Here is a 20,482-nt window from a genome sequence, read left to right as displayed (position 1 = left end):
CATAATATAAAATATATCTCTATAATTTTAAAATTTAATAATAAAATAAAAAAAAGAATGGTTGTACAATTTTATTTCTTTATACGATATTCACCACCTGAAAACTCTAATCTTTCTTCATTTTGAAGTTTTTGAAGGAATGATTTTAGCTCTGCTGTTGTCAGTGAGTAATTCTCTGGATTGAACATTGTGAGCATTGTGTGTATACGATCGATGGGTAGTGTTTTGAAATTATTGAGCATACCAAACACAAAGTTTTCAATTACCTTTAGTTGCTCTTCTTTCTCTCTCGCCGATGCCGATTGTTGCTCGTCCTCATCGTCTTCAACTACAACGTCGAGAGCATCACTGCCAGTGCCTTCCATTCCACCATTGTCTACATCCATCGATGACTTGCCATCGGCAGTACTGGTCGGCTTCACTGTTTCATAGACTCCACGCTCCACTTCGACAAGCACCTGGTTGGCTACCCAAAATCCAAGTTTTTTCTTTACCAATTCCTCTTTGATCTGCAGTTGATCGGCAAGCTCCGACAGTGACAGACGATCTTTCGATTCGAATAACATGATTATGGTGGCATGTATAGGAGATACAGAAAGTTGTTTTAATTGTCCGTTGATCTCTATTTCCAGTTCAACAAAACCAAGATGTTGTTTCCATTGTAATTTTCTTGGTGCTTTGATTGCCTCGTACTCCTTGGAAAATGCAGTCATCTGGCTGCTAAGTGACTTGGGGTATGTAAAACCCTCATCTTTCATTGACGGCCAAAACAACTCTGACAGAATCAGTGTATCAAACTTGATTGCTTCCAATTGTTTCTCACGTAATTGCTGGCCAATCTGATTGTTCAATCTCTTTGAATCCTGAATATCCTTTATCATAATCTCGCAATTATGCATACTATTCTCACCGAATCTAAGTTTTAATAATTCTACATTTTCAATCTAATTCAACCATTGATTAGTTAGTTAGTTAGTTAGTTAGTTAGTTAGTTAGTTAGTTAGTTAGTTAGTTTGTTAGTTTGTTTGTTAATAAATAGTAACTATATGATGTTTTTTACTTACTTCTTTATCTACGTCGAAATCAGTCATTGATAATAATCTTTCAGATAACATTAAACGATATTCGTTCACAAATAGGTCGGTACTCTCATAGATGTTCACCAAACTACTGATGGTATCTTTGTATTTCTGTTTCTTTTGATTGGGATGTGATTCCAGTGAAGCGGGTTGCCAACTTTCAAAGCTCTTGAAATCCATGTGCGAGTCAGCGTCGTCCAAGTAGACATCGCAATTCTCTATATCGAGTGCATGCTGGTCGGTTCCATCGTCATTCTCTACACCACTGCTAAACTCTTGATAAATCTCATTGGTTTCATCGGTGAAACTCGACACAATACATCTAATAGTATCCTCACGATTCGCCAGATAATCTTTAATAGGTTGTCCAACCTGATCCATAACAATACAACTTGGATCGATAATCTTCATCGATTGAATACAACTAATATATGTGGTAATAATATCATTTGTATTGGCACCTGGATGTAATAATCTTTGATGAAATCTATAGAGTAAAAAAAAAGTTAGTATTAGACATATATAAAACAACAGACGATTGACACTACTTACACTTTTTTCAAATTTTCAACTAGCGTCTTTTGTATCGATATCTTTTGGAAACAAATCGATAGATCTTGGAGTGCTGGCGTTGAGTCTGGATAGAGTCTGATCATGTTGAAGAGCTCGTCGATTCTCTGGTCAGAGTAGTACTCGTAGATGGAGAATTCAATACGCATCTTCCATTGTTCAAAGGTGGCGCCGCTACTCTTGGAGAGAATCATCGAGAGCCACTTGAAGATGACATTGTCCGCCCAGTTTAATATTGGTTTCAACAAACGACGCTCGTACTCACCACGACACTTGGTATCTATATACTCGTGAATCTTGGAGAGTAGTATTCTCGATACCAAGTCCTCGGAGACAATGATAAAGTTCAACTGTGAAAGCCGATCGCATATCTCCATGAACATCAATTCCTTCACAGAGATATCGGTGAAGCTGTCGTTCAATGATATATCAATCATTTCATTATCTTGATTCGCAACACTGCTATTATTATTAATTTCATCATCATCATCATCATCCAATTCCTCTGACTCAACCACTACTTTTCTCATAGATCCAATATAGCTCTTTGAAAACGATACGAATTCAGACTCGAAGAAACTGAAAAGTATTTGATTGAATCGCTTTGATTGTTCTTTATCTATTATTAATGATGCCATTAACATATTTTGTAATCTCTCTACCCATATTTCTTTATTTCTATAATTATAAGAATATTATAATGTTAATATTTTATTCTATTTTTTTTATTTTTGATTATAATAAAATGAAGATATTACTGAATATTATTAATATTACAAAACTCTATTAATTCATCTCTTGTCTTTGTAAAGTATTGATGTACATCGTTGATTGCATTTGTAAATCTAGAGTTATTCTTATCAGTATCAACGTTTGTATTAATGAAATAAGACCAAAACACTTTCGATATTTTATCATTAAACAACACTTGATAAGATTCTAAATATAATAAGATTTTTTATTAGTTAACTAACTATACTATTAACATTTATATCTAAATCTAAATGTTACCTAATCTTTTAATTAAATCTATATTTAAAGATGATGACATTGTTGCTTCTGACATCATTTAATCTATATATAAATATTTACAATAAAAGTGTAATATATTATTTATTCATTGAAATTCCTGACTGTCAATAAAAAAAGGTAGATCAATTTTTGGCGCACTCAAAAAAAGATGATCATCGTTTAAATTTAAAGTTATAAATTTTTGTTTGTTTTTTATTCCTTTTTAAAGTTCAGTTTGTTAGTTAATTAATTAATTAATCGGATTAATTAAGTAGCAATAATATTAATTATTACATTATAGTAGGATAGGCATAGTTAAATTTGATTTGATTGATTATTATATAGTGAAGGTGTTATTATTATTATTATGATTATGTGTATGAGTTGTTTGTTGATTATTATTATTATTTATTATTATTATTTATTTTTTTTAACGGTAGAGATAGTCAGCAGCAATGTTGGCAGCAATTTCAGTCTCCCATCTGTCACCGTTGGCCAACAACTTCTCTTTATTGTACAAAAGTTCAATTCTAGACTCGGTAGTGAATTCAAAGTTTGGACCCTCGACGATGGCATCGACTGGACAAGCCTCTTGACAGTAACCACAGTAGATACACTTGGTCATGTCGATGTCGTAACGGGTGGTACGACGTGAACCGTCCTTACGTGGCTCGGCCTCGATGGTGATGGCCTGTGCTGGACAGATGGCTTCGCACAACTTGCAGGCAATGCAACGTTCCTCACCCGATGGGTAACGACGGAGAGCATGCTCACCACGGAATCTTGGGGACAAAGGTCCCTTTTCGAATGGATAGTTGATTGTTGCCTTCTTTCTAAAGAAGTATCCCATTGTAATATAGAGTCCAACCATAATCTCTGATAAGAAAAATGTATTTGCTGTCTCATCAATAATATTCTTTAATGATGGTGGTTGATTTGGCTATAGAATTCGTTGTATCATTATTATTATTATTATTATTAGTAACTAATAATCTATTTTTATCGATCATTATCATTGTTATCACTATCATCATTATCATTATTATGTATTCCTGTTGTTTTGTTTAAAGCTGTGTGACCTGTGTTCCTATAAAATCTTAAAATCTTTTTAAACTTAAATGATAATTGCTACCTGCTGTTGTTGTTGTTGTCGTCGTTGTATTTGATTGAATCTGCTGTATTGATTATTGATAATAATGATGATGATAATGATGATAATGATGATCGATCGATAGCTGAATGCAATGACAATGAATATCTGAAAAATCATTATCTAATCATTAAACATACCTTATCATCCCATCTTGCACCAGCTAATAAATAGAGTTAGTTATTTTTGTTGTTGATTATATATAATAGATCTATTTTATAAACATACCATTTGGAAGAGTACTATGGAAATGTCTAACACCAAGCATCGATGGATTATTACGCAAAAAGGTAGATGCTGATCCCTAAAAAAAAAACAATAATAATAATAGTAAAAATAAAATAAATATATGGTTCTTATTGATATATTTATACTATATATATCTATAATATCTGTATTTATTGTGTACTGTTTTGTTTATTGTAATTGTTGTAGTAGTTTTTATTGATAATATTGATTTCGTACCTTTAACAATCTAGAGGTTAATTGAGACATTTTATAAAAATGATGGTTGATCCTACTCAATTAATATATATATACAGTAACTACTACTAATGATCAATAATAATATAATTAATAAATAAAAACTAAACAATGAACAAGTTTAGTTTTTTTTTTTTTTGGTCACATCGTATGATCACTTTACTAACCAAAAATGAAAAAACAAAAATTTTTTTTTTGATTTTTTTTTTTATTTTTTAATTTTTTGAATCACCTTTATCTCTTCTGAATGGTAATAATGAATGTTCTTTCTATCTATTCTATTCTAAACTTTAATAAATCCAAACTTTATATTGATTTTTTATTCTATTGATTCATAAATAATAAAAATAATTATAATTACTAAAAAAAAAATAAATCAAAAGTATATATAACTTTTTATTTAAATATTTATTATTTACAACGAATTTGGTGTAAAAGTTGATTCATTGTCTAATTTAGATCTGATTTTAGCTTCTTTCTTTATCACACGATTGACCCTCTTTCTCATTATCTTTTTCAAAAGTTTTCTCTGTGACATTGTGATTTGGGTGCCGCTTGCATCGTGAGTGGGAATACCGTCTTCATCAAACTTTGAATAAAGATCTTTTCTATTTATAAAAATCACTTCTGGACTCTCTGCAAGTGGATCATACTAAAATTATATTTATAAAATTTTTAATTAGTAATTAATATTCTATAAATATATATATAATAACTATCAACAATAATTGTCTAAACTTACTTTTAAATCAGCATCAACATCTTGATTTTCTGTAATATTATCTTGAGTCTTATCTTCTTCAATCAATTGTCTGGATGGTGAACTCTTCTTTTTAATGGGTTTTTTTTGTGATGATGATGATGTTGAAGTTGTTTTTGGAGTTGTTGTTGTTGTAGATGGGGTTGTTGTTGTTGTTGTAGATGGAGTTGTTGTTGCTGTTGGTGGAGCTGTTGTTGTTGCTGTTTGATCAACAGTTGTTTCTTCTAAATTCTCACCATACTCTAACGCAACGTCAGAGTTTTGATGATCGAGTACAAATCTTTGGGCGTTTTTCTCTTGCAGTTTAACTCTTTCCTTCTCGGTGAGCATTTCGTAGGTGTATTCATCGTTGCTTTCGTCACCAACACGAATACCCAATTCGTAGAGCATGCTATCTCTCTCAGAGTCACACATCTGAAGAATCAACTGCTTTTTCACATCGTCATTGCTGTTGTTTTTCGCTATTGATCTTAGTTCAGCACGGAAATCCAAGAATCGCTCTAGTAACTTTAGATTCTCCTTGTCTTTTTCTTCAAGCAGTTTGCTTTGCGCGAGTAGTTTCAGATCTTTCTCAGAGTTGCTATCCAGTAGAACTTGCTGTTGTTGTTCGGACTGTTGTTGCAGCTTGTCCGATTGTTGTTGCAGCTGTTGCTGTTGTTGTTCGTTCAGCTGTTGCATCTGCTGTAGCATCGCCATACTATTGTTGGAGAGCTTCGACTTGCTGAACAGCTCTTCGAAACCAAACGTAGTGAACATCTTACGAAGATAACAGTAGATATTGAATAGAATATCTCTGGGTATCGATTTGAGCTGTGTGTTGTTCATCATTGTTTCTTTGACGAGTAGTTGCATGATCTTGATTGCCTTTGGTGTATTGAAATCGTCGGTCAGCGCCAAGTGTATGTCATTCTTTGATAGATTGAACAAGTCGATGATTGGTTTCGCTTGCTGATAGCTAGCACGTGTCAGATTTATATTGATCGGTTCCATCATTCTCATCTCAACCATATTGAACCAATCGATGAATCGCTGCAGCGAATTCTGATACTGCTCATCACTCTTTGGATTATAATTGATCGTATCGAAATATCTATTTGTTAAACATAACCATCTAAATGAAGTTGCTGTATTCTTTGCTAAATATTCCTATGATTAATAAAAACAAACAAACTTATTTGATTAGTCACAAGAAATGAATCTATGTTCAATATCTAAAAAATAAACATAAACACATACTCTAATTGTAATGAAATTCTTTAGTGATTTCGACATCTTTAAACCTTTAATGTTTAGATGACCGATATGCATAAAGTAGTTGACCCATTGTTTGTATTCGCCAGTGGCTGGGTTCGGATGCGGGGAAAAGTGTGCTTCGCACTGTGCAATTTCATTTTCGTGGTGCGGAAATTTCAGGTCGATACCACCGGCATGAACATCTAGTTTGTCGCCGAATATCGAGTGTATCATCGATGAGCATTCGATATGCCATCCTGGACGTCCGTCTCCAAACGGCGAGTTCCACACGACCAGCTTGCCTTGGCCGTCGACATCGGTGATCGGATTGGCCGACTTCCACAACGCGAAATCTCTGGTTCCAAGCTTGACGTCCGATTGAATCGCTAGGTTCTCATCGGCTTGCGCACCTTGATTCTCTTTCTCGAGCTTACCGTAGCGAGTGCCAAACTTACCGGTGTCAAACAACACCGATTGTCCTGTGGATCCTGGAATGTCGACGTCGTACGCGTAGCCATTCTCGCGTATCTGCTTCACGAAATTAATGATATTCGGAATGTGTTCACTGACACGTGTAATTAGCAGAGGTGGACGTACATTCAGTGAATCCATATCCTGTATAAACTCCAACTCTTTCTGACGCGCCAGCTCCTTGAACGACATACCTTTGGTTGCCGACATCTTTATGATCTTATCATCGACATCGGTCATTCCCATGACATGATTGATATTCAAATTGAAGTAATCTGTCAAAACTCTTTGAACTATATCAATAGAAACATATGCTCTTTTAAAAGAATGATTCATTGTTAATTGTTGTGCTGCAATTCTACATCGTTCAAAAAGTATATATTTCTAAATTACCTTGCATGTCCTAGATGAGCACTGTCATATACGGTTGGACCGCAAGTATACCAAGAGATTGTACGTCCACTGTTTTCAAGTACTAGAGGTACTGGTTTCTTTTCGTGTGACAATGAATTTCTCATTGAGATTCCAGTTGGATGTCCTGACGGTACTCTCCATCGAGTGTGATCAACCGAGTTCTGAATACTATGACTACCGGTAGCAACACCAGTCACACTACTACTACTATTATTGGTAGTAACTCTGCTGGCACTTCCACCGGCCATCTGCTTTCGCAGACTACCCAATAAACCTCTTAACATAATTTACTGATACTGCTATCTATCTTCTTATTCAAAACTATTTTGATTATCTAAGCTTAATTAATTTAGGCAAAAATTTTGAAAAAAAAAAAACGAATGATCATTCATAACCAGTTATTTAGCCATTTTCATTTAAATGATACCAATTTTAAAAAGTTATTTATGATAAATGTCTAATTTTGTTTTGTTTTTTATTTGTTGATGAATAATCACATAAACACAAACATCTTTATAAACATGAACTCATTAAGTTTTTTTTCCATTATTATTCTTATTTACGAACATTACTATATTTTATAACTCTAACTATCAACATCTATTACCTCATACATATATTTAATAACAAGACTTAACTAATAGTTGTAAAAGACTGAAATTACTTCTAAATTATTTTATTTATATTTTTATTAATTTTGATTATTTAAAAGGTATACCTTTTAAATAACTATAGTTTGGACCTACAGATATTATTACACTTAAAAATCATATTCATTTTCTTTATATTATTATATATATACAGCTAAAGTATATTGTGGACAGGGGTATGTAGAAAGTTATAGTTTGATATCAAATGTTTACCAATCAATTTTCCTAGGAATTTAATGTGAAATGACTAGAGTTGCTGTTATTAAGTATGCGATTATGTAATAAACTTAACCGTTCATAATTGAAAGAGAGATAGGAATGACGATTATCAAACCATCTCTTACAAACTAAACTAAAACAAATGATATCTATATCGTTCAACTGGACAATGATTTTATTTATATAAATGGGAACTTTACAATTAGATTATCATCATTACTTTTGTCACTATTTTTAACAATAGAATTTGAATCTTTATTTGTTGTTGCTGTTGTTGTTTTCAAACATTATTAATAATTTCTCATTTTTTTTAGTTTGGTAAGACCCAAGATCTTTATCTATAAATTTAAAAAAATTTCGTTCAATAAAAAAAGAATAAAATATATGAAAATATAAGGATTTATATTTAAAGAAAATGAAGAGTAAAATGAAGATTAGAATAAACATATAAAAAAACTCAAAGCAATAAAAACATTCATTTTACCAAACTACAATTAATCAATCGATCATATTTTTGTAAATTTAATTAATTGTAGTTTGGTAAAATGAATGTTTGTATTGATTTGAGTTTTTTTATATGTTTATTCTAATCTAACTATTTATAACTAAGGCTTTATTTAAAACTAAGATAATATTTGTTTAATTCCATGGAAAAACTGAAGCAAATTAAAAAAATTTGAGGTTGCGGCAAATCTAATTTTTAATTGTTTGCGGTGTGATGTTTTAATTCTGTCTCCACAAGAATTCTAGAACCGAATTAATTAATTTTAGATAAATAAAAATATTTCCTTTTTGCATTGCTTTAGATTTAATGTTTTTAGAAACAACCTTCAAACAAAAATATTAAATTCTTAATTTCTAAAAATTAATTAACAAAATAGATAGTTACTGTAATAGGATGCGAGGTTGATGTGTTGTTGTTATTTTAGTTTCAACATTAGAGAAACAATATAAGACAATGCCACTAGTATAGTTGTGTAATTTCATTTTATCCCTCCCCAAAAAATGAAAAAATTTTGCAAAAAAAAATGCGAGAATACAAAAAAAAGCTTTGCAAAAAAAAAACCCAACATATAATATGAAATAACACAACACTGCAAATTTGAAGTGAATATTAATATTAATAACCAATGGTGTATACCTATATATTTCCATAATATATATTGAATTAATAATGAATGAAAGAATAACAAAAATTAATAAATTCTTAGCCTTTCTAAATCTTCTACAATCAAGAGAATTTGAATCAATCCCCACTTATTATACATTATCAAATCAAATATATAAAAAGTATTAAAGATAAATGAATTTTATAATAATTTAAATTAAAAAACCCACACAATCCGATTACTTTGATCAAATTGGGTGTTAATTCATTAAAGATTCAATAAACTTCTTTAAAATTTTGGTTAGCAAAACAAAACTGGTGTTCAGAGAAATGGGTTGGGGATAGTTTTTGTTAGACACCATTTTTTTTTAACTCACCGTGCTTTTTCTCAAAAATCAAGTAATGTAATTAGTTATATAAATGTCATACCCATTAAAGAAAATATTAAACTCTTCTGTATTGAGAAATCAAATATTTCAATCTGTCAGAGATATACATAAACAAATTTATCCTAATGATTTACTTTGTTGCAATTGGTATGATGTAGGTTGCTTTCCAGAGAAGTTAATTAAATTCGACTATATCGATAGATTTAAAGCGATATTCGATCATATTCATTCTAGTTCAAAGAATGAAGAATCAAATGACGCATTAATTCAGAGTTTTCGATGTGTATACTCATCGGCATTGGTTATTGCTTCAAACGTTGGAAATCTTGAATTAATAGAATATGTATTGACAAGACAACCTCAGTATGGCAACGATACTCTATATCACACGATGTTTCGCGATTCAATTGCAAATGGATATCTAAATATGATGAAATACCTACATGACAAAGGAATCGATTCCGTTTTCAAAAACAATGCATTGGATGAAGCGGCATCGCATGGTCACTTGTCAATTGTTGAATTCCTACACTTCAACAGGACAGAAGGTTGCACAAAGAATGCATTTATATACAGTGCATTCAAAGGTCATCTGGAAATTGTAAAGTTCCTAAATGCCAATCGATCAGAAGAGAGTTCTCCAGATGCAATGAATTATGCTGCACAAAAAGGTTTCTTGGATGTTGTTTTATTCCTTCATGAGAATTCTATTTCTGGTTGCACATTCGAAGCATTAGATGGAGCTGCATCTGGAGGTCATCTATCGATAGTCAAGTTTCTTCATTACAATAGAACAGAAGGATGTACCAAAGAAGCTATTAATCGTGCTTCAAAAAATGGTCACAATGACGTCGTTCTATTCCTCTTGGAGAATAGAACTGAAGGATTCACAAGCAAAGCCATTGAGAAAGCAGCATACCACGGACACTTGGATCTTTTGAAACTGCTTCTTAACCATAATCCCAATAACAAATACTTAAGCACCAATATCTACTGTGCTCTTATTCATCAACCAAAGGATAGAATGGCTAAAGGAACCAGTGGAATCGATTACTCTCAGAGTATCTTGGATATGGTCAAATATTTTCACGACAATGGAATTGGTAGAAGCTCATATATGGCTATGAATATGGCGGCTAAATATGAATTTTTTGAAGTTTTGAAATTCTTACACTTCAATAGAGACGAAGGATGTACCGACGAAGCATTGTCCAATGCAGTAATCAGTGGTAACATGGATATAATACAATTCCTTGTTGAAAACGGGATGGAATGTTCACCAAATGTTCTGAGTATTGCAGCTAAATATAAACAAATAGAAGCATTCAAGTATCTTCATTATAAACGAAGCGATCTTACATGTAAAGCAAAATCAATGGATACATTTGCAGGACACCCTAATGTTGAAACATTGGAATGGCTATGGAACAACAGAACTGAAAAGTTCACTTCTGAGGCATTTCATTTTGCCATCATGGAAAACAGATTCGCAAACATCAAGTGGTTGAAAGAAAAACAAGTGGAAATATACCCAGAAGCCCTAACTGATTCATTCTTTTATTGTGACATTGTAACTATAGAGTATCTCTATGAGAGTGGTGTACCTTTCTCATCTGCCAATGATTTAATATTGACATACTCAATTCTACAGAACAGTATTCCAAAAATACAATTTCTGCTCTCGAAAAATGTTGAATGTAGATATAAATCAATGTTTTATGCAATGGCTAGGAATAATCTCACGATGATCAAGTACCTATTGGCATCTGGTATTCCAACAAATACTATGTCTGGATCGAGCCAATTCCAACTATATCCAGAAAAAATTGAATTCATTAAACAATTTAAACTTTAATGTAAATCTTATAATCTTAATTTATTTACATTAAAGTTTAAAGATAATAAACTTTTCTTGATCTCTAAAATAAAGTAAATAGTATTCTTTAAATCAACCAATTTATAATAGAAAAATAAAATTAAAAATAATAAAAAATAAAGTTTATAATTTTATTATTATTTTTTATACTATACTGGTGATATTCCACCCAGCTTTCTCAGATGTTCATAAACTATAAAGGTAACGATAGTATGAGGACCAATTCGCATCCAGTTGGGAATGAATCCTTTGTACAATCCGAGGAATCCTTCTGATTTGATTGTTTTCATCATACAGTCCATCGACGATTGATAGAGTGTTCCTTTGCCACTGGCATCGATTGGCTGACTCATGATACGTGTCTTGATGGTGTCTACTGGCGATGTTACGATTGCCGCAACCAGACCAGCTGCAATCGAAGCAGCTGTGTGCGCTGCCAGACCTTCACCCGCCACATATCCATGATCAATCAACATATGTTTAAACTGGTCATAGCTAGACAACTGGCTTGCCGTCAGTAGCGCCGCTCTCTGTACAGTCGGAACAACACCTTTATAAAGTCCAACAAAACCTTCCTTCTCTATAATATCTCTGAATGCCTGTGAAATATTCTGATATCTTGCACCACCTTTTGTTGAATGTGCTTGCATTCTTACCTTATTTGTTTTGTTATTGTTTTGTTTTGTTTTTAAAGTAATTATTAATAAAATTGTTTGGATTTCCAGATTATCTGCTTTTTGTTGTTGTTGAATATTCAACATACTTTAATTAAATCGGTTGGATTTGCTATGGATGCTCCTACACTACCGGAAATGGCACCAGCTACAATCTTTGATGTTAAACTAGTCTTGCCATTCTCATCAACAAAGTAAACTTTAATCCAATCGTAACCACCCATTCGAAGTGTTGAATAGGTAGCTTCTCTGAGCAATGAAGGTGACAATCCTTTATATAGACCGGCAATACCTTCTTGTCTTACAATTTGTATGGTTCCTCTAACGAATCCTCTATATTGATTTTGTGTATGTGTATGTGTGTGACCATTGCTATTGCTATTGCTGTTTTTATGTGTAAATGTTGACGCTGAGTTTAAACTGGTTGTAGTGGTACTAACACCAGAAGTCATAACAATATTGTTTGATGACACTGTTGCTTTCTTTGCAAGTTCACCTTGCAATTGTAATCTTGTCTTTATAACATCTATAGGATTGGTAACACATGCTGCAGCCATACAACTTAGACCCCCAAATAAGAATCTTTGTGAAAGTGACTCTGTAGAGACATTTGTGATGTTGTTTGTCTGTTGTTTAGACATCTTATCTCTTTCTTAATAAAAAAAAAAAAAACTAAAAAAATAAAACTATAATAAAAAAAATAAAAACGAAAAAAATATTATAAAGAAATAAATAGACTTATATACACTGCTGTAACAATTGTAATTATTACAAATGCAGTCAGAATAATAAAATCAACAACCACACACACCACACTGTCAATTTAGAAAAAAATCAGCATTTGATTTTTTTTTTTTTTGATTTTTTTTTTTTTGATTTTTTTTATTAATTAAATTTAAACAATTGACAAACAATTAATTTAAAAATAAGGTGTGATTGTTTGATAACAAATAAATAAATATATATATATATATATATATATATATATATATATATTTTATTATTTCTTCATTACTTAACACCCTATGTAAATGTATTAACAAAAAAGTGTGATATGAAAATGGTAAAAGCATCAAAAATAATGCAAACGAAATTGCAAAAACACACAGTTTATCGATTTTTCACAAATCTCTTTTTTTAAACTATTGTAAGTTTTGATTTTTTTTTTATTATTATTGTTTTTTTTATTTAATTTTTTTATGAATCTAATTTTTTTATAGCCCAACAAAAAAAGAGATTCGCATGAGCATTAACTCAACAACACAAATCATCATCAAACAAAAAGAAGAAGTGTGGAACACATCCATCATTATTCTGACTTTTTATTTTATTATTAATAACATCATCAACATCAAATTACTTAATATAATCATAAAAATAAAATAATTAAAAACATTATTCATTTATTTAGATAGATAGAACAGAACATTCATTTCTTTTTTTTTTTTCTTTTGTAAACAATTAAATTAGTTAGTTTATATTATATATTTATTAGAACTTATATAAAAGAAATATAGAATAATAATAATAATATTTAATAGTTAAAAGATAAGAATCTTTTTCATATTTTTTTTTGAAATTATGATTCTTACTATTTCATTAAGTATTGATCCCATTGGAAATATGGGTGGAGCTGGTGTTGCCTCGACTGCTGGTGGTTCCGGTGGTTTGGCAGGATCGCTCAGTGCCTCGATGACTATGGGCAAACGTGCATCCACACACATCGGAAATCAAGCACAGAATCTGACGAAAACCTATCAACTCGATGAGAAATCGAGTTACTCCACTGTGTTTCTTGCGATCTGTCAGTTGTTTGGAATCAGCAAAGAGATGTCCGGTGAATATGTCCTGCAGATCGACTCGACCAAGAAGTACTTGAATTGGCCACACGAAGCCGACGAAAGCAAGACCAAACCAATCGTTAAGTTCTTGGTGGAGTCTGGTGAGAGTTCACTGCTGCTCAAGCTGAATCCAAACTACCGGGCAGAGTGTTGGGTGAATGCGATGCACTCTACCGACGGCAGCAGCAGTGAGAAAGACATCATATTCCACTTGAAATTCAAGTTGGCCGAGCCAGAGTTTGCCGAGTCGTTTATCAAACTCGGTGGAATGGATGGAATTCTGAGGATGGTAACATCGGCGCGTGGAAACACTCAGACCTATGCACTTGGCACGCTCCGTGCTTGCTTGGAGTATGTCAGCGGTATGGACGTCATCACCAAGACACCGGCGCTAATCAAGCAGTTGTTCTCGTTGATCGATTCTCCGGTGGTCGGTGTCTGTCGTGGTTCACTCGAGTTGCTGTTTGTACTGTGCAGTTTCCGTGGTGAGGAAGGTTTCCAATCGGTTCATCTCGCTGCCAAGTCGACGGCACAGACGGCCAACTCTAAACCATACGCCAACCTGGTGAGATTATTGGATGCCGGTGATCTAGAGACTAAAATCAATGCATTTACACTTCTCAATGTGTTGTTAGACACCTGTCCAGAGGAAAAGAATGAGAAACTCGTCAAAAAGTGGGGAGATCTTGGATTGCATGACAAGTTGCGTTCACTCGTCGAGATTCAACACAAGGAATTCCAGATTCAATTGGAACTATACGAAGATAATGCAGGTATAAAACTCAGAACTAAAGCATCGAGATTGGAAGAGATTTGCAAACGTTTGAAAGCACGTCTAAACGACTATGAAGCACAACAACCATTGATAGCAATTCTCAAAGAAGAACTCAAACTTAATCAACATCTAATTAAAGAAGCATCAAATGATAGATTGTTTTTAAATTGTAAGTTATACTGGATAAATATTTATAATATAAAGAATGGATGGTTTTGTTAATTTCTATTTATATTTTTCTAAAAAATCACTAGCACACCCAGTACAAAGATTCTTGGGACCATTAAATTCAAGTTATCCAGTTGATTTATCATTTTTAAGAACAACAGTTGTAGAACGTGAAAGAATAGCAGAGTTTGAAAAGAAAATTAATATGTTGGCGGAACAACTGAAGCAGGAGTTGAAACAATCGGAAGAGTTTAAGAATCAAGTTATTACCAATAAGAAAGCATATGATACAGCGATATCAGAGATGAATGAAGAGAATCAGAGATTGACACACGCAGAGATCAAGTCTAAATTGGAAATCGATCAAATGAAATCAAAGTTGTCGTCACTCGAACAACAGGCCGGTACAGTGGATGGCGACATTGTAGCACTCTACAAAGAAGCGCAATTGGAGATTCAGAGATTGCGACTGTGTATCGATGAAGGACTACCACCAAGACAAGCGATCATCGGTGAATCTCTGGCAGATGGATTGATGAATCAACCCGACAAAGTGTCACTGCTCACCACACCACCACCTTCGCCAACGGTTGGTCCACTCGATGAAACATCGGTTGGACTGGCTGCACCTGAAGGTGGTCCTCCACCTCCTCCACCTCCTCCCCCTGGCGGACTGGGTGGCGGTCCTCCTCCCCCACCTCCACCACCTCCCCCCGGTGGAGGAAAGAAGGGTGCGCCCGCTGGTCCAGCTGCGATCCAACCCACCAAGCCAGTAATCAACCCATCAACTAAAATGAAGCCATTATATTGGAAACGTGTAATTCTACCACCCTCTGGTAGAACCGAATCACTTTGGGATCAAGTTTTGGAACCAACTTTTAATTCACAGGATTTCGAGGAGTTGTTTTGTCAAAAGAAGAAAGCAACAACCTCCTTTGAGAAATCAGATATGGACGGTGAGAATGCCGGCGCCGCTCCAACCAAGGAGGAAAAGATCAAGCTGGTCAGTTTAATCGATATTAAGAAATCAAATTCTATTGCTTTTATGTTGGCCAAGTTGCCACCAGTCGACCAACTAAAGACGATGATTGACAATTTCGATGGCACCAAACTCGATAAGGAAATTCTAAAGACACTGCTCTCCAACGTTCCAGAGGAGGCAGACTATCAAATGATAAAGGCAAGCGAGTTGCCACCAGCGAAATTGGATCGTCCCGAGCGATGGATTCTCGAGATGTACGGAACACCGGCACTCAAAGAACGACTGCGATGCTGGTTGTTCAAGCTGGAACTACCAGAGCAGCTGACAGCGATTAAATCGACACTGGAGAGTCTATCGACCGCAGTATCGACAACCAAGAATTGCGAGAATCTACGGCGTATTTTCGGTATTGTATTGGTACTTGGTAACTACATGAATGGTGGATCGAATCGTGGACAGGCCGATGGTTTCCAACTGGAGATTCTCGATAACTTGTCGACAACCAAAGACATTGAGAACAAGATGACTCTACTCGACTATGTTTGCAAGATGGCATTAGATAAATACCCAAAGGCAGCTGGACTAGCAGACGAATTGGAACCACTGCGTTCCGTTCAAATGTCGATCCAAGATATCGCTGCAGACATTGGTGAGCTGGACGGATCACTCACCCAAGTGAAAGCAGCAATGACCAAAGCCGTAGAGCAACTAAAGAATAATGAAAAGCTGGATCGTCTCATGGGTACGTTCTTGGAGGAATCAGAGTCATCGATCAAGAAGCTCAAGGAACAACAGAAATCGGTAGTCGAGTCATTCCACACACTCATTGAATTCTTTGGATATCCAAAGTCTGCAGCATCCACTGTAACATGTCAACAATTTTTCGGAGCAATCTTTGCGTTTGCCTGTCAATTCAGCAAGGTATTCCAAAAGATCGAAAGAGAAAGCAAACAAAACAAAACGAATCAAACCAATTTGGGTGCTGGTGAAGGTAAAAAGATTGCCGGTGGTAATGACCCTCTGGCGGCATTGGCCAACGCAATCAAGATGGGTCAAGGTGGTCTCAGAAAGAAACCAAACGCATCATTACTCAATGTAAATTAAAAAAATGATAAAAAATAACAAACAAAAAAGGAATTCAATTGAATTCAAACTCAAATGTTAAATAATAATAATAATAATAATATAATGGCAAGGTGATATATGTAGTAAAATAAAACCTTTAAATTTTTTTTCTTTAAAAGAAGGAAAGAGTTGAAAAACAATATATTTATCAATTTTTTTTTATGGAAATTATATTAAAACTACATTAATTTATTTATTTATTTATTTATTTAAAACAATAATATTGAAATGAATGATAATATTAATAAAGATGTATGAATGAATGATGTTTGTTGTTGACTGTTATTTTTAGAGTTGGCTGATTCCGATTGGTATTCGAGTGACCCTGTGTAGGTATCGTCACTCGATGGTTCGGTTTGTTGTCGCTTGTTGATGGAGAATAGTGGTAGTCCTTCTTTGTGTGCCGATATTTCAATGCCATTGTTGATACTGAGGATAGGAACTTCTTTGGCCTCGGCATCGGCTTTGTTGATTTGTGCGTTGATTGCCAATTCATTGCGTGGACGTATCGATGGTTGTGGTTCCATCGTTTGTGGAGTGGTGACAGTACGCTGCGAACGCTCCGGTGCGCCACATGGATACTCGGTGGCATACTTCAATTGGAAGAGGTAGTCGGCCGATGTAAAGTAGTTGTCTGTCTGTATGGTGAAGTAGAATCGATTACCCTGGCAGGCTTGCATCGAGTATGGAGTGGCGAGCTTTCCAATGCCATAGATATCGTGTTTCTTATCGGCGATATCGGTACGACTTGCGTAGAAGTAGAACTTCTCTGAGAGATAACCGGAGCCAACATTCAACTCCAACATTGAACTTTCGTCTTCCATCTCACCCATGTAGTAATCGGTATCCTTAAAGCCAACATTCGAGACACGTGCATTACACACTCCAGTTGTACTCTCACACAACTTCTTCCACTGACCCGTCAACTTATCCATTCGATACAATGTAATAGCATTCGAACATACTATAAACAAAGTAATAAACAATATAATATTTATCTTTAACATGTTTTATCAATAAAATAAATAAATAAATATAAATCTAAAAATCTAAAAAATCAGATTCTACTATCTGTATGATTGATTGATTGATTAATTGATTGATTCAATTTAATTGTATCGGATTTATATTTCATTCATTGTTATAACCGAATTTGGTCTTATAAGCATTACTTGCTTGACAATCAAATCAGCCATTCTATCGTGATACTATCTGATATTTATCATACCATCTTTGATATTTGTAAATTGTGTTGAAATATTGTTGTTTTATATGATGTGTGCTTTTTTGAACTTTGATTATACAATCAATACTGACGACTGACAAGTAAGTGTGTTAATTAATTCTCTTTTCGCAAAACACATATTCTCTTTCTTTTTGTCTTTGAATAAAAAAAAATGAAAAAAAATGAAAATAAATAAATGTGTGTACATTCACCCCATCATCCATAAATATATTAAACACTAAAATCATAATCTATCTATTCAATAAAGAAGTGGAAGAAGATTAGTAGAAGAGTATAATGGATGAAGATTTACCACTCAAAAAGAAATTACTTACAAAAGAATTACCATTAAAAAAGACATTTAAAAAATATATACAATTAGTAGCGTTACTAGAGAATCCACAATCGACTCCTGAACAATGGTAATGTTATCATCATTCAATATGAATGATATGATTGATATATAACAGATATTCATTCTCTCTCTCTCTATCTCTTTGTATTTTAATCGTCAATCGAATCACTCTTACTTACTTTCATTCTCTCTTTCTTTTTTTTTTTCTTTGACGGCAATGTGTTAATATTATCTATCACAGTCAGGTAGCACACCAACAACTCTTAAATGAACTGTCTCTCTATGAGTTTCAAATACAAAAAGCAAATGTACAAGCAGATGTCAATAAGAAAGAATTAGAATACTACACCAATGTTTATAAAACAAGATGTAAGTGTATCATTAAAACTCATCAACATATATCATATTATACATTACTGTTGTTTAAAATGATCAGTTTCTTATTAACACTAACTAAATCAAACAATTAATCAATAACAATGATATATCATAGGCGACGACATCGAAAATGTAAAGAATGAAATAGTAGATTTAAAAGAACGTTTGGCATATGAGAAGATACAGAGGCAATATAAAGAACAATACTTGGCACTCTATAAATTGATCAATGAACAACCAACAATACACGATACCGAAATGTAAGTATAATACATGAATATGTATCTATTAATATAACACACACATTGACTAATATTAATGTTATTATTAAAAAACTAGTGAAATTGAAAAAGTAAAGAAAGAATTGGAAGAAGTAGACAAGATGAATAAGAAAACAAATGATAAACTCGATTTACGTATGAAACAATTTCAGTTACTTTTGCACACCATTCAGGAATTGGAACAGAATCTAGATATCGACAGTGGCGAAACTGAACAACAGCAACAAACATCTCCCCAAGAACAACAAACACAAAGCCCAACATCTACAGATCCTATTAAATTAAACAATAGTAATAGTAAATCAAATTCCACAATAAATGAAGATAAAATGGATTTAAATTAAATTAAATTAAATTAAATTAAATTAAATTAAATTCTTAAAACATTTATAAACCATCTATTCTTTTTTATTATTTATTTTTATAAAGTAGATTATGTAGATATAATTACTTCTATTAATGAACAATATTTTTAATTTTATAATAATAATAACAAATAAATTAAAAAAAATGTTGATTAAAAAAAAACTTGAATTATTTATTTGAATTAAGTTTATAATTAAAATACGGCTTGAACATTTGGTAGTTGATACGATAAATGCAATATCTAAATGACTAAATTTAAAAGATATATTTTTTTAAAAATAATATTTTTTATGTTGTGTCGGACTCTGTAATACGAGAGAGATACAAGTTAGTAAATAAACTAAATGAAAAATTGTTTTGATAATATATGGAAATTTTGTTTTGCGTCAGATAAAAAATTTTTGTACACTGCGAGTTATCAGCAAGGTTATTATGTCCGCCTGTCGCAAGAACTGTATTCATCATCGAAACAAAAAATACCATATTTATTATCTTTAAATTTTATGAAAACTTACACAATGAAGGTTTAATTGTAACGCCTGGTCTAAAAACATGCTTCAAATCGAAAAAAACTGTAGACATTTAAAATACTTTAGAATTAAAATAGAATTAGTATAAATATGATTTATTAAACGAATAGAGATGTTTTATAGACAGATAAATAAAATAAATATATATAATTATGTCAGAGTTTTTATATAAATTAGTTTTGTTTCGGCACAATGTTTTCCGTTGTCCCTAACTGATTTCTCATCATTAAGAATAGATAGAATGGTAAAAAGAGGTTGAAATAGTATTACTTACTCTAAGTTTAATTCAATTGAATGAACATTTTATCCAGAAGGTCTATTTTATTAAAAAGAGAGATAATCTTTTATATGAAAAAAATATAGTTAGTA

The 20,482-nt window shown here is 32.8% G+C and overlaps 10 protein-coding genes across 10 annotated transcripts; 4 read left to right on the top strand and 6 right to left on the bottom strand.

The window, feature by feature from the left end:
- Positions 1–71: 71 nt before the first annotated feature.
- anapc2 (anaphase promoting complex subunit 2) lies at positions 72–2,715 on the bottom strand (the record flags this gene model as incomplete). Its single annotated transcript, XM_020577736.1, has 5 exons — positions 72–944; positions 1,065–1,566; positions 1,632–2,327; positions 2,408–2,588; positions 2,661–2,715. 5 exons carry the CDS (start codon positions 2,713–2,715, stop codon positions 72–74), a joined length of 2,307 nt encoding a protein of 768 aa, XP_020432184.1.
- A 375-nt stretch (positions 2,716–3,090) lies between these two features.
- On the bottom strand, positions 3,091–3,676 carry ndufs8 (NuoI/complex I 23 kDa subunit family protein; the record flags this gene model as incomplete). The annotated part of the gene is made up of 2 exons (XM_020577735.1): positions 3,091–3,600; positions 3,647–3,676. 2 exons carry the CDS (start codon positions 3,674–3,676, stop codon positions 3,091–3,093), a joined length of 540 nt encoding a protein of 179 aa, XP_020432183.1.
- An 81-nt stretch (positions 3,677–3,757) lies between these two features.
- Positions 3,758–4,305, bottom strand: PPL_06884 (uncharacterized protein; the record flags this gene model as incomplete). Its single annotated transcript, XM_020577734.1, has 4 exons — positions 3,758–3,835; positions 3,951–3,973; positions 4,039–4,114; positions 4,276–4,305. The coding sequence occupies 4 exons, from the start codon at positions 4,303–4,305 to the stop codon at positions 3,758–3,760; spliced, it is 207 nt and encodes a 68-aa protein (XP_020432182.1).
- Positions 4,306–4,508: 203 nt separating this feature from the next.
- mcysS (cysteinyl-tRNA synthetase) lies at positions 4,509–7,455 on the bottom strand (the record flags this gene model as incomplete). Its single annotated transcript, XM_020577733.1, has 5 exons — positions 4,509–4,536; positions 4,713–4,945; positions 5,036–6,199; positions 6,290–7,073; positions 7,151–7,455. 5 exons carry the CDS (start codon positions 7,453–7,455, stop codon positions 4,509–4,511), a joined length of 2,514 nt encoding a protein of 837 aa, XP_020432181.1.
- A 2,113-nt stretch (positions 7,456–9,568) lies between these two features.
- PPL_06882 (uncharacterized protein) lies at positions 9,569–11,392 on the top strand (the record flags this gene model as incomplete). Its single annotated transcript, XM_020577732.1, has 1 exon — positions 9,569–11,392. The coding sequence occupies one exon, from the start codon at positions 9,569–9,571 to the stop codon at positions 11,390–11,392; it is 1,824 nt and encodes a 607-aa protein (XP_020432180.1).
- Positions 11,393–11,764: 372 nt separating this feature from the next.
- Positions 11,765–11,878, top strand: PPL_06881 (uncharacterized protein; the record flags this gene model as incomplete). The annotated part of the gene is made up of 1 exon (XM_020577731.1): positions 11,765–11,878. The coding sequence occupies one exon, from the start codon at positions 11,765–11,767 to the stop codon at positions 11,876–11,878; it is 114 nt and encodes a 37-aa protein (XP_020432179.1).
- Positions 11,879–12,167: 289 nt separating this feature from the next.
- Positions 12,168–13,490, bottom strand: ucpB (mitochondrial substrate carrier family protein; the record flags this gene model as incomplete). The annotated part of the gene is made up of 2 exons (XM_020577730.1): positions 12,168–12,739; positions 13,448–13,490. The coding sequence occupies 2 exons, from the start codon at positions 13,488–13,490 to the stop codon at positions 12,168–12,170; spliced, it is 615 nt and encodes a 204-aa protein (XP_020432178.1).
- Positions 13,491–13,710: 220 nt separating this feature from the next.
- On the top strand, positions 13,711–16,957 carry forG (actin binding protein; the record flags this gene model as incomplete). The annotated part of the gene is made up of 2 exons (XM_020577729.1): positions 13,711–14,872; positions 14,958–16,957. The coding sequence occupies 2 exons, from the start codon at positions 13,711–13,713 to the stop codon at positions 16,955–16,957; spliced, it is 3,162 nt and encodes a 1,053-aa protein (XP_020432177.1).
- A 230-nt stretch (positions 16,958–17,187) lies between these two features.
- On the bottom strand, positions 17,188–17,913 carry PPL_06878 (uncharacterized protein; the record flags this gene model as incomplete). Its single annotated transcript, XM_020577728.1, has 1 exon — positions 17,188–17,913. The coding sequence occupies one exon, from the start codon at positions 17,911–17,913 to the stop codon at positions 17,188–17,190; it is 726 nt and encodes a 241-aa protein (XP_020432176.1).
- Positions 17,914–18,500: 587 nt separating this feature from the next.
- thoc7 (THO complex subunit 7 family protein) lies at positions 18,501–19,561 on the top strand (the record flags this gene model as incomplete). Its single annotated transcript, XM_020577727.1, has 4 exons — positions 18,501–18,625; positions 18,800–18,927; positions 19,052–19,196; positions 19,276–19,561. The coding sequence occupies 4 exons, from the start codon at positions 18,501–18,503 to the stop codon at positions 19,559–19,561; spliced, it is 684 nt and encodes a 227-aa protein (XP_020432175.1).
- Positions 19,562–20,482: the final 921 nt, after the last annotated feature.

This window comes from Heterostelium album (assembly GCF_000004825.1).
Source record: "Heterostelium album PN500 unplaced genomic scaffold PPL_scaffold6, whole genome shotgun sequence".
NCBI lineage: Eukaryota > Evosea > Eumycetozoa > Acytosteliales > Acytosteliaceae > Heterostelium > Heterostelium album.
Note: the sequence above shows the minus strand (reverse complement) of the source record. Positions and strands in the feature narration are given on the sequence as shown.